Raw genomic sequence first — 13,340 nt, 5'->3', positions numbered from 1 at the left:
GTTGACTGCCGGGTACCCCCCCCCCCCCCCCCCCCCCCACACACACACACACACACCAGCACTGAAACAAGCGCCAATATATGGCCATATCTTTTCGGCATTCTTAATCGGGTCTTTATTCAAAATCATCATCGGACTATCTCTGTAATTGTAAGAATTACATTCATGGAAAGAGAGTGTTAAAATTTCTTTCCGATAACATATGAGGCAAAAACTCTTAATCTGTGATGGGTTTCATATGCCCTACTTATTAGGTTGCTGTGCCTGTTACCAGTATAACAAGAGCTGTCGGAGAACAGCAACGCTCGACTATTCAACAGCCTTGTCAACTGAGTGAATACAAAGTCGGAAAAGGGGCATAATTTTGTTAAAATGGGAAAAAGGGTTATTGAAACTTCACAGTGCTTATCAGCTCATGACTGATACCCATGACTGAGTGTGTGAAGTTTCAATCCTTTCCCATTAGTGGATACTGAAATACCAGCTTACATACAAAAACTTAAAACAAAAAGCTGCTAAGTTAAAAAGGGGCATAATTTTGAAAAAAAAAATGCAAAATAGAGTTATAAGACCTGAACAGTGCATGTCAAATCATGACGGTGAACAAGTGTGTGGAGTTTCAATCCATTCCCATTAGTGAGAACTGAGATACCAGTTTACATACAAAACCGTAACCAAGAATTTCTAAGTCGAAAAAGAGACATGATTTTGTAAAAATGCAAACTAGATTTATGGAACCTGTGCAGTGTAGGTCAGTTTATCACAGTGAATAAGTGTGTGAAGTTTCAATTTATTCCCACAAGTGGTTACTGAGATACGAGCTTACATACAAAACCTTAACCAAAAGTTGGGACGCCAACGCCGGCGCATGGGTGAGTCCAATAGCTCTACTATTCTTTGAATAGTCGAGCCAAAAATCGTTAATAAGTTCATATCATCATGTTGTTACAAACTCATTCACTAAAACATGTCCACACACACAAAACTGGTCAATTTGTAATGGTATGTAAATGAAAGAAGTCAATGACGGCTATTATACACTTTCAAAGACAACACATGTAGGGCATTATCCATGGTCATTTTTGGCTATTATCCATTTTTCACACAAGGATCCATAGTAAATGGTTTTGACATAACTCACATGGAATTTGTAAACTATTTAACATACTGTGTATTGTATTCACGAAAATAAAGTAAAATAGTTTGAGTTCCATAGAAACAAATCACCATTCGTTCTTTTTGCAACATCTGGTGGTTAAAACCTCTTATCAAGCCACAGCAACTTACCGAAAAACCTGAAATTTTCAGAAGCGTTCATCTGTCATTTTTTAGCATTTTGGAATTATCAAATCATTTCGTATTATCCGGATAACAAGAGACTTATATTCCATAAAGAACTAGATCGCTACTTTAGAAAAACAAAAAAGAAAAGAGGGTGTTAACTTTTAATTAAGAAAACTACAGTTCATTAAATACAACCCGCCGAATTTACTACTTTTTGCTTTTTTCAATTTCTCTTTTTGAGACATTAAATTCTTACGCCGCCATTTTTACCTAGCAAGCGATAGGAACATGCCGATTTCAATTGAATGCAAAGTGATAATTACTGAAACGCGGTAGGGTAAAAGTAAGCACGTTGCTGTCGAGATTAGTACTATTTATATTAGTACTATTTATAATAGTACTACTTATATTTGGACTACTTACTACCTTAAAACGATAACTGACATCTGACATGTTATTGTACTGTTTTATAATCTCAAATCTCCTAAAGCAGCTGATAAATTTTGAATTGGCGATTCGTTCGAATAGAACTAAGAATGCTTCTAAAATCCTTTGCCACTGGCTTCAGAATAACTCTACATTTTATGAGATGTCTGAAAAGAATTTTTCGTGTTTTCGTTTTTGTCGTTTCGGCAGAGCGAAAACACGACATTACGTAAACTCGACAAATGCCTAATTTGTCGAGTTTTCGTGTTTTCGTGTCGGCGGGGCGAAAACACAACACGAAAACTCGACAAATAATGTATTTGCCGTGTTTTCGTGTCGTCGTGTCGGCGGGGCGAAAACACGACAAATACCTAATTTGTTTTCGTGTCGACGGGGCAAAAACACGAAAACACGACAAGTAAAGGGTGCTGACACGACAATATTATACCCGCCAAAACGAAAACATGACAGATTTGTCGGCGCCCTTTAAATGTCGAGTTTTCGCGTAAAGTTTGTCGTGTTTTCGTCCCGCCAACACGACAGCACGAAAACTCGACAAATCAGGTTTTTGTCGAGTTTTCGTGTTTTCGCCCAGCCAACATGAAAAAACGAAATGGCAGAAACCAGCCACCATAATATAAACATGTAGCGAAATCGCCTATACATGAATCTACGATAAAATATGGTTGGCTGTTACATTTCACCCCCTACGATTGTGGCAAATGAGATTCTACATACGAATTATTTCAGGACCAAACGGTTGAAAACAACATTTAAAACAACATGATTATGATAAAAAGTCATATTGACTTATGTACGGAAGCATGGAGTGGGCATCGGATTTTTTATTTTTATTTTAATTTATCTCGTGGCCACAAGCCCGTAGGAATGGGGCGTGTGTGTGTGGGGGGGGGGGGGGGGGGGGGGGGGGGGGGGCGGGGCTAGAGTCATGATTTAATTATTACGCATCAAAACTCCTGTCCATAATTATTTTATTAACTGATAAAATAAAGGAACAGATTTATCATTTCTTAAATAAAAATATAAAATATCCTCTATTTGCGTCAAATCTTTTTAGGACGTATTGTAAGCTTCTTAAAATGAGCAGTGACATAACATTTCATTTCTAACGAAACTTTTCTGCTAGCTACAGCTGTACTTGATTACCCTTCAGTAGCGTAACTAAACACCGCCAAGTAAGTCTTAGGGGGCATGCCTTTAAATAAGTCTACTTCCTGGAAATAAAGCAATGTTATGTAAAGAATGATCATTGTTTTCTACTGCAGAAAAGGTCGGAATTTATTTCTCGGCCGAAAGAATGTTCATTTTACTTTTATATTGCCGATAACGGTTCGTAAGTTTTAAACGTGCTTGCAGCTGTTTGTCAAAAATGAGTGGACTCAAAATTTTATGCATCAAGTTGGGAATTTTGTCAAGCGTTTTTCGAGAATATTATATAGATGCTCAATGGTGCACTGGAAGGAGAGGTTATTTCTTTTTTTATTTAATCATTTATTTATTTATTTATTTTCTGTAATACCTTTTGGAATAAAAATAATTGGTGGAACACAGTCATTAAGGAAAATCTGTCCGGAATGTCATAGGTGTTTTAAGAAAAACAGTCAAGACACCTATTGGAATCTCTAGCGCCAAAACGAATTTTGTGAGTAATTAATTTTCATGGTCTTTTAAACATAGGTATTGTATGTTTCTTTATGTTCCCGCTTCTCAATCAATCCTTCCTTGCATTGATTTCTCTTTTTTCTCTATTTCTTCTATTTTCCGTTCAGAATATGTGGACCAGTTTGTACCAAAATAATTGTTTTGCCTCCCATTGAGAATAATAATGTAATTCTGTTATATAAATTGATCATGTGATGTCTGGTGTAAAACCTTATACGAAAAATAACGTGTCTCACTGTTGTTGTTCTGTCTGTCTATCTGTCTGTCCTATTAGAGACAGGATAGTTAAATATTTGTCCCGATACGTAATGTTTTCATTCTAACACCAAGTCTAATGTATACTTAAAGTTCAATATTATTATCGTCAAATTTTGGAAATTCTTTGCATAATACTCATATAAATAAGTTCTTAAAAAAGATAAAGTTAGACAGAAGAATGATTTAGAAATGTGTAAAATATTTTTTGGTTCTTGTAAAATAGTCACGGTTTGGATCACATTGTCAAAAAAGTTTCAAAAAATCATACGTTTATGTGATGCCAATACCGACACATGTAAACAACAATTTTTAAGAAAATGATTTTTTTTTCAGTCGAAGCTATTTGCAACATACGGCCAGACCCGACGGTACCTGATAATCCGATCACTGGTACAGTGAGATTCACACAAACAGTGGTATCTTGTTTACTATTACTAGTATTTATTATTATTATTATAACCGCCAGCTCGTCGTTATCGCTCGCGTCTTTCATGTATGGATGTGACTAGTCTGGTGTACCTGTGATATATTACACTCTGGTATATACCGGATTCAAGCAATTTGAACTCGCCAGCGAAGTATTGTATAACATTTGGCAGCAAACATAAGCCTGCGTATTTACAAAATAAATAATAAATATTTGAGATCAACCATTTGAAAACATTTATTTCCAAGAACTGTGCTAATAATAGAAAGAAAAATTCGGTCTGAAAAAACAAAAATACATGTCAGATTGCCTGTATCTTGAAAAAGTCATGGATAAATAAGCTAACGTATATTGTACATCATGTATGCACTATTTTTCAGGCATGTTTCAACACCCTAAGACTGCCTTATCTTCGGGTACAAGGGGAGATCACCGGTTTCAATCAAAGTGAAAATATTCGTAGACTCGGTTTTCACGTTCACGTGAAAGGGGACTTAAGTGATGGATGTCGATCAATGGGGTCACACTATAATCCTTTGAGCACAGTGCACGGTGGTCCTGCGGACGACGAGAGGTATGAAAATATTTAAGGGGACGCATACTTTGAAATTAGAAAAAAGTGGGTGGGGTATTATAAAATTTACCTGCAAAAAAGTACAAGGTTTTGGTAAATGAAATGAATACTGTTTCAACTGTTATAAGTACACAAAGGATTGCTCACTAAAATAAAAATGAGAAAAACTGAAACAAGAAAGTTATTGTTGAATTACATAAGACTTCTTGTGTACATTCAAAGTCAACAATTAAGACTTTTTGGTGCGAAAATAATAGTGCTTCACTTTGTCCAAACATTTATCAATGTCCTACAGATTCTAATTTAAAGAAAGAATGTGAAATAAGTTCACTGTCTTGCTTTTCATTTGGCATATGTGAGCTAAAACACATTATTTAGTTTGTTTACAAAGTAGTGCATAAGAAAAGATACGGTGGTCAAGGAATGCCACATTACAAAACTAAAAGAGTATATTCCCTTAATACATTAAACATTTATCATTACAGAAGTCTAGTGGCTTACAATAAAGGCCTAGAAATGTTGCCATTATTAATTTTTAACTTGGTATTCATGAACTGCAATGCACTTAAATATCAAAACACATTCAACAACTTTTGAAAATGTACTGTCTTAAAAATCCCTAAAATAAGGTATGAAATTTGGTTGAGAGGTCCAATCAATGTGTATATGTGCAAAAGCAACATTCTAATCTTGTTCACAAAAGTTACTAATACACAGCAGGAATGTCAATGATCAAAACTGGACGAATATACAGTTATCCTCATTTTAATGTCATTTATAATTTGTCCTTGAATTCTCCACCATACTTTTCATAACTCTGTTTGCACGAGTTGCACGAGAATGCTGTCATTCACGTAAAAAAATGGGGTCAAATAAGTTGTAAATGCAATATCATGTAAACGTAGTTAATGGATTATGCAGTTCAAGATAAACTTTATCTCATAACGTAACGAACATGTATAATGTTGTAACAACAACTTTACTTACACTGATTTAAGTAGCAGTCGGTTTATAAGTGACTTTATTGATTCATTTTGTGTTTTGTTATTGTTGTCAAAAGTATAACGGAAGTGCCTCACAACTGAAGCGGAAACCAGTTTGATGCGCAAAGTAGTCCACTGTAGGTAATATTTTTTGACAAATGTCCACAGAAATTAATAATTTTCTAATATTAAAGACGAATATCTGAATAGGATTCATTATTTGATAAGAAATTATAATCATCGACATGTTTTTTTTAAAAATCGTACACGTGCTGACACCTAAGTTGTCTCCCGTTGTTTATTAGAGTTACCTTTCGTCCGGCGCAGTAATACATTTGCAGTGAATCGCCGAGAAGTCGTGGGAAAATTAAAAACCATGTAAACAACTAAAATTAACCACCTTTTCAAGATGAATTTCAAGTGATCGACATTATGCATTTAACCCGCCTGACCTGTGTAGCATCTTAGATATCTGTTCTAAGGTATTCATTGTGTAGAATGTCATGTTATGCCCTTGCAATGCTAATCCCACACTGATTTTTTTGTTTACATTTTTTATCAATGAGAAATATGGCGTCCATCCCGAGATGAACTGACGTGGCGTTAAATTTTTACATGTTTAAGCAAACATGGTGTGTTAGAAAGAAAATCTCATCCCTTCAACATTATTTGGAACACTGTTATTGTAAAAAACCTGTTTTTTCCTAATACAAAAGCTTAATATTTTGTGTTGAATGTACTTTCACAAACACCTCTGTTTTCCTATTACATTCATAGTACCACATCCTTATCCACAAAATACTGAATATTACAGGTGTCCATCAGTATTATATCAGTTTAGGAATATGTTTTTTATTTTCCCACCATGGATTTCTTGAATATGCACCCCTTCCGCATTGCTGTATGAACTGTGAATGTAGCAATATGCGCCCCCTTAAGAAAGTGAAGCTAATAGAAAATTTGACTGTAAATAACTGTGAAGCTACATGTATGTAAAGATATACTAGACTGAATGAAACCACTGAATGAAACCCGTAATTTAAAAAGCAAAAAAAAAAAATAATAAAAAATAAATAAATAAATAAATAAATAAATAAATAAACTTATACAACTCATGAAAATATTTTCAGACCCTTATTTACATTCTTTCGTTTTTCAGGAAGAATACTATAGATTTTAATTTCTGTATTGTCTATCGGGTGACAAAAGCAATCCTGCAAATTACCGGCCTATATCCCTAACTTGCATCCTCTGTAAGTTACTGGAACACATCATAGCCTCTAATATTACCAAGCACTTCCAGGTTAACAATGTCCTCTATGACCTACAGCATGAGTTCAGAGAGAAAAGGTCATGCGAAACGCAGTTACTCGAACTTGTAGAAGATCTATCCCGAAACTTAATTCAAGGCCACCAGACGGACCTGATCCTTCTGGACTTCTCTAAAGCATTTGATAAGGTTAACCATCTAAAACTTCTGTATAAACTTCATCAACATGGCGTTCAGGGCACAACGTTGCAATGGGTCAAGTCTTTTTTGATTGGCAGGCGCCAGTCTGTCCTTGTGAATGGTGAAACATCAGAAGAAGTTCCAGTAACGTCCGGAGTCCCACAGGGCTCCGTCCTAGGCCCCCTTCTATTCTTACTTTACATTAATGACCTGCCTGAAAATCTGATTTCACAGGTTCGGTTATTCGCCGATGACACTGCTGTCTACTTAACTGTAAACAGTCCTGCCCAAGAAACCATCCTCCAGCAAGACCTAAATAGGTTACAGATATGGGAAAGTAAGTGGGACGTGGAGTTCAACCCCTCAAAATGCACTGTTATGAACATAACAAGGTCAAAAAACCCTTTTAAATCAAAGTACACACTCCATGGCCAAGTCTTGGAAACAGTTCCTGATGCAAAGTACCTTGGGGTCACTATATCCTCAGATCTAAATTGGAATAAACACATCAATTTAGTCACGTCCAAAGCTACCCGAACACTAAACTTCATTAAACGAAACATCCCATGCAAGAACCCAAAAGTTCGAGAAGTAGCTTATAAATCACTAGTCAGGCCACAGCTAGAATATGCTAGCTGTGTTTGGAACCCTTACACCCAACAAAACATCCACCAGATCGAAATGATTCAGCGGAGGGCAGCGCGATGGGTAAATCACGACTACTTTCCTTACAACAGTGTCACAAACATGCTATGTCAGCTGAGATGGCGTACCCTTGAAGATAGGAGATCTGATTCACGCCTCCTTATGTTCTACAAGATAGTGAATGGTTTGGTTGCTGTGCCACTCCCCACCCCCCTCTCCCTATGTCAGCCCCCGCCCCCCATCCCGTCTAACTAGACATATGCATCCCCACTCCTATACCCAGATCCTCACTTCCTGTAATTACTATAAGTACTCTTTCTTCCCAGCCACAATAGTACTTTGGAATGCCCTTCCAGTACAACTTGTGCAAGCCCCCACCCTGAATCAGTTTTAGCAGGGTGTGACCAAACTTGTACACAATGCTTAACATGATAGACCTGTTTTTAAACTGCTTTTATCTGTAAATCCTTCTTGTTAACACTATCTGCAATACACACCGTGTATTACTTTTATCCTCCTATCCAATCTACTTTTAACTTCTTGTACAGGCGCGCAGCTGCACATAATACTCGCAGAGAGGAGTGCTGCAGTATAAATAGATATATAGACCCCTAGCAGACGTGCACATGATTTGATTTACATGACACAGCGAAAATATTTTTTATTCACATACCGAATTGTATTCGCATTGGAACTAAAAATACAAACTTCAAGTAGCCAGTATCTATATGTACGATATGTGTGTAGTTAACTGCATCAAAGTATGTAGACTGAGAAAAATACCGGTATAAAAAATCTTTTTCTGAAGAGAAAAAGTTATTTGAGCTGAAAAAGAAATTATCCCGGGTAAAATATTTGGAAAAAATTGAGACAACTCCGCTAAGTCCTAGTTCCTCACGTAAGCTATGCACTTTTTACCTCTAGGCTGGAAAAAAAGCATGCATAATTGCTAAAAGGATTAGCAATCTGAATAGAGAACTGTGTAAAGATCAAATAAGTTAATGCCCTGGGGAATGTGTGACATTTTCTGTGGTGAAATTTGTCAACAAACAGACGTTTTTTTGTGTTTTTTTTTTTTTTTGTGAAAAAGTCAAAATTCACAGAATTTCACAAGGTAAAATATGTTGAAAAAGAAAATAATCTTTACTACTCATTATATGCGTCAAAGAATGGGGGAAATATCTAGAAATATGAGAAAATCAAAGAAATCAAATACAGGACTGTTAGACGTATCACAAAGTCTAATCATGCATAGCATTTAACAATTAACATAGATAGGTTACTTTTCAAATGCACTGATACAACATGGACAGGATTAAGATTAACAAACGGTGTTCACTCAACTATTTCACTGTATAAACAGATTGTTTCCCCTGTGTAAAGAGGGCTTAGGGAAAGTCTCTAAATTGTGGATATAGTATTCATCACAGCTTATGAAATTGTAGCATTTTTACAATCGTACAAGAAACATTTCTTTAATTTGTAAAGTACAATGTAATTCCATTTGTTATTTTGAAATATTCGAGATTCGGGGAAGAGGCGGAATAATTTAAACAATTTGTCAGCTGGATATACTGTTTTGTTACAGCCGCCGACATGTAGGAGACCTCGGCAACGTTATTGTAGAACGGTGGGGAAATGTGACAATTAATTTCATAGCCCCTTATCCTGTATCCCTATATGGCGACTTGTCTATCATCGGTCGAGGAATTGTGGTAATTTATAAACTTTTTCACAAATTATATCTCAACAGTTTTTAGCGATTTATTCCTGTCAGACATATAAAATGCCCAAGTCGTCTAGTCAAATATCATTTCATCATCAGTTTAGGTCTTGTCGATAGAAATTATATCTTTGTTTGTTATTGTTGGTTTCATGTTAAACTAAATACGATAGAACAATTTTAAATGTATGAAGTATTTCGTTTTTAACAAAAAAAAAAAAAATGCAGGATGGGGCCTTTCAATATATTCTTGTCTCCGTTTATTTCAGCTTCACGAGGGTGAGGACGACCTGGGACGCGGAGGGAATCCTGGCAGCACTGCGTCCGGCAACGCCGGGGCCCGTATAGCATGCTGCATTATTGGAAGAGCTTAAACTAAAAGAACGTATTTTCGAGCGAATCGACTGTCAATTTGTTAAAAAAGGAACTTATTTCGCACAACGCGCTTTACCATAAAAACAATCTGCACGCTTCTAATGTATCATGTATATGTGGTCCGCGACAGCAAACTATTAAAAATATTTCAGATCTTTACGAAGTAGCTTTATTTTATCAATTGCCTTTTGAGATGTATTTGTATATTTAGGGTTTAGGTATGAACTTAACGTACCCATCACGGTACATGCGGATATTAAATATAGTGTTAAATCGCTCCAAAACGCAACTTACATACTTTGACGTAGTTTGAAACAGATTCTATTGACGGTATCTTATTTTAGAAAAAAAAGACATGTATGTAAGGTTTAACGTCGAACCGACACAATTAAAGGACACATGGCGACTTTCCAGCTTTGGTGGTGTAGGAAGGCATCACGTACCTTGTCGCGCATTATTTCATCACGGGCGGGCACCTGGGTAAAACCACCGACCCTCCGTAAGTCAACTGGATAGCTTCTCCACATGAACAATTCAACGCTGGAGTGAGGCTCGAACCCGCATCGGAAAGGGCAGGTGATAACAACCACTGGTCTCCTAAAATTTTAACTTCAAACATTTGTATGCACATAAATCACAACATTATGTTTAAAACTAATACCTTAACCATACGACCCCGTGATGTGTAGATCCATTCTCTCCATATTGACCTAATCGGCAGGCTTTGTTAGACTCGGATGACGTCTGGATTGTTGCAAGGTGTGAGGAACTGTTCAGTATGGAATGCCGGTCACGACATGCTACTTGCCACTTGCTATTTGCTAATTGCCATTTGCCTACGACAGGCATAATTTTACATGTACACCGTTTCAAATTGCTAGTTGCCGCTTGGCAGTTGCTCCATGCAATTTGCTAGTTGCTACTTGCCATGCAATGTACTTTCATGTAACAGTAGCTTTATCTCACTTAGTTAAAGTATATGCTAATTGCACTCTATCGTACAGTGATAATGAGAGACGAGAACATATTCGTTGTTGGGGGAGGGGGTACACTGGTTTCAGGTTATCTGTCTGTCCGTCCGTCTGTCTGTCCGCAGACACAATCTTGTGCGCACCAACTCTCCTCATCCCATTGACACAATTTAATGAAACTTCACACAAGTGATCAGTAACAACAGTAGTTGTGCTTGGTGCATGTTAGGAAAGAAAAAAAAATGCAGTCACGGGATTTTTTTTGTTACTATACTATATACAGTCTGCATAGGCAATCTTGTGCGCGCCTAATCTCCTGAACCCATGCACACAATTTAATGAAACTTACCACAAGACATCAGTAGTAACCCTAGTTGTGAATGTTGCATGTTAGGTTCTTTCAGAAAAAAAAAATCTGCACAGATATGGGACTTTGTTTTTTAGGGAATGCGGGTAGGGCCATGCCAGTTGCTACTTGCTAATTACCACGCGTCCTGACAAATGCACACAGACGGTGTACATATAAAGGTTACCCTATTCGCAAGTAGCAACTAGCATGTCGTGACCGGCATTCCATAGTTCAGGGCCCGTATCACCATTTCATGGAAAAAAGGTTAGTCTACCAAATTGTCCTCTGAATTACTTTGCAAACACTCCACTTACAATAACTGCGACTGTGTAAAAGGTCTTCGTACCACATCTGACTAATGAATGTAAGCATTCTTTATTTGGTCAATAACTCAGACTAGTTCTAAACATTACTCGAAAGTTGGCCCATCACTGATGTTGCACGCACCTGCCTTGGTAGAACTCTTCGATGGATGCATACTACTTTTGAAAAAAACTTGCTTCACTAGAGCCCAGATAACATGTGCATGGCACACATTTTCAGTCAATAATGGGAGATAACAAAAAAAATTTGCTGTTGTTCTTGTACATGCACTTTTTCTCAATATCCATTGTATGAAGTAATGCTTTGGAGAAGTGACCGTTCAGCAGGGGTATAAAACTTATACACATATCCAGGCTTCTAGTGTTTATCTATTCCAGGAAGTTTTTAATACACTCTGTATCAAACTTTCGCCAGTGTTAACTAAATTAACCAAAACTATATCATAAACGTAACTTCTTCATTAAGACAAGACAAAACAATTTTCATATTATAATAATTTATTCATTTGCATGTATTCTGATGCTATAGAGCATCTTTTACAAACATTACCATGTACAAAGTCAAAAAGTCAATAATAAGTAAAACCATACAGAATGTATTAACAATTCAGATTACAAACTTTCTATTAAAAACTTTTGTAAACCAGGACAATGTTTCAGAAAGTTTTATTTTGAAACAGAAATGATAAATACACAATTGTTTTTAGTATAAACCCATTCCTGACTATTTCTCCCCTGGGTATCTTCATCAAGATTCTTAAAAAAAAATTCAAAATACTTTCTTACTGTTGTTTTATCTTAAGGTTGTGGACTCGGAAAGACAATCGTTGATAAGGGCCCAGTCAAATTGTATACAGAGCATATGCATTCAAATGGAAATAACGACTGTCTCTTTATCTGCAACCTTAAACTCTTTAAGAGATGGAGAATATCAGAACTGCCCTAAAAGAAAATGCATTTACATGGAAATAACCCATGCCTTTACGTCCACTACCTAAAAATTTTCAAGTTTATACAATAGAAATCTCATACTAGTAGTAAAACAGACTTTTTTTAATGATTATTTACACCATCTTTTAATAAAACAAATATAACTGTAATGTATTCTAGATGAAGCACTTTAATATACAATGAAGACATAAATAAACAATAAATTGGTATCCCTCAATTGTCAAATACATTATCACAAACATTTTCTCAACAATCTACAATTTCAATAAATACACTTTGTGTATGTAAACGCAGTATGATAATAACGGAGTACGATAAATGTATCATTTTGCAGTTCATAAATTAGTACTAACTCATCTACAGGCACATCCAAAGTCATACAGCTCTTTCTCTCCTTGTCATGTGCAAAATCACCTAACCTGGCAAACCACTTGTTTTATTCATTTCTTTTATGTAAAGATTTACCTATTAACAATGGTTGTATTTTACAGTAGTGCATGTTAACAAAGAGTCCCTACATCACAACAGTAGATCCCAGTCGACTGAAGTAATTTTCCTACTTAAAAACATGCACAGAAAGTCTTGCTGTTTCAGAGCAGACTGCTCCGAGTTGGTTCTGCAGTTACTGTATTCCATTAGAATAAATTAAACTATCACATTTCCATCAACATCAGTCTTCCAGTAAGTTCTCATCTAATTCTAAATCCTGAAATAGAGAAGATAAAACATTATCGGTAATCAACAAAAAACTTCTACAGAGGACGATGATCAGATACAGATTTAACGTCACACTAACACTAATGTAGATCACATGGGGACTTTCCAGCTTTGATGGTGGGGGAAGACCCCGGGTAAGCCTTTGACATTATTTCTTCCGTAAATCAGCTGGATGGCTTCTTTACATTAAACTTTAGCCTG

At 36.2% G+C, this 13,340-nt stretch overlaps 2 protein-coding genes across 8 annotated transcripts in view; one reads left to right on the top strand and one right to left on the bottom strand.

Moving 5' to 3' along the window:
- The first annotated feature begins 2,902 nt into the window (after positions 1-2,902).
- LOC123528219 (superoxide dismutase [Cu-Zn]-like) lies at positions 2,903-9,982 on the top strand. Its single transcript, XM_045307948.2, has 5 exons — positions 2,903-3,197; positions 3,985-4,067; positions 4,459-4,652; positions 9,319-9,445; positions 9,723-9,982. The coding sequence occupies exons 1-5, from the start codon at positions 3,101-3,103 to the stop codon at positions 9,825-9,827; spliced, it is 606 nt and encodes a 201-aa protein (XP_045163883.2). The 5' UTR covers positions 2,903-3,100; the 3' UTR covers positions 9,828-9,982.
- A 1,969-nt stretch (positions 9,983-11,951) lies between these two features.
- The window catches only part of LOC123526833 (coatomer subunit beta'-like), a 37,514-nt gene continuing 36,125 nt past the window's right edge, over positions 11,952-13,340 (bottom strand). For all 7 annotated transcript variants that reach the window (XM_053523427.1, XM_053523429.1, XM_053523430.1 and 4 more), the window contains one exon: positions 11,952-13,128. In XM_053523427.1, the coding sequence (XP_053379402.1) occupies positions 13,093-13,128 (36 nt within the window). In that variant the 3' untranslated portion in view covers positions 11,952-13,092. The remainder of the gene's footprint in view (positions 13,129-13,340) is intronic.

This window comes from Mercenaria mercenaria, chromosome 14, assembly GCF_021730395.1.
Source record: "Mercenaria mercenaria strain notata chromosome 14, MADL_Memer_1, whole genome shotgun sequence".
Lineage (NCBI taxonomy): Eukaryota > Metazoa > Mollusca > Bivalvia > Venerida > Veneridae > Mercenaria > Mercenaria mercenaria.
The sequence above is the reverse complement of the archived record's forward strand: the minus strand, read 5'-3'. Positions and strand labels throughout refer to the sequence as shown.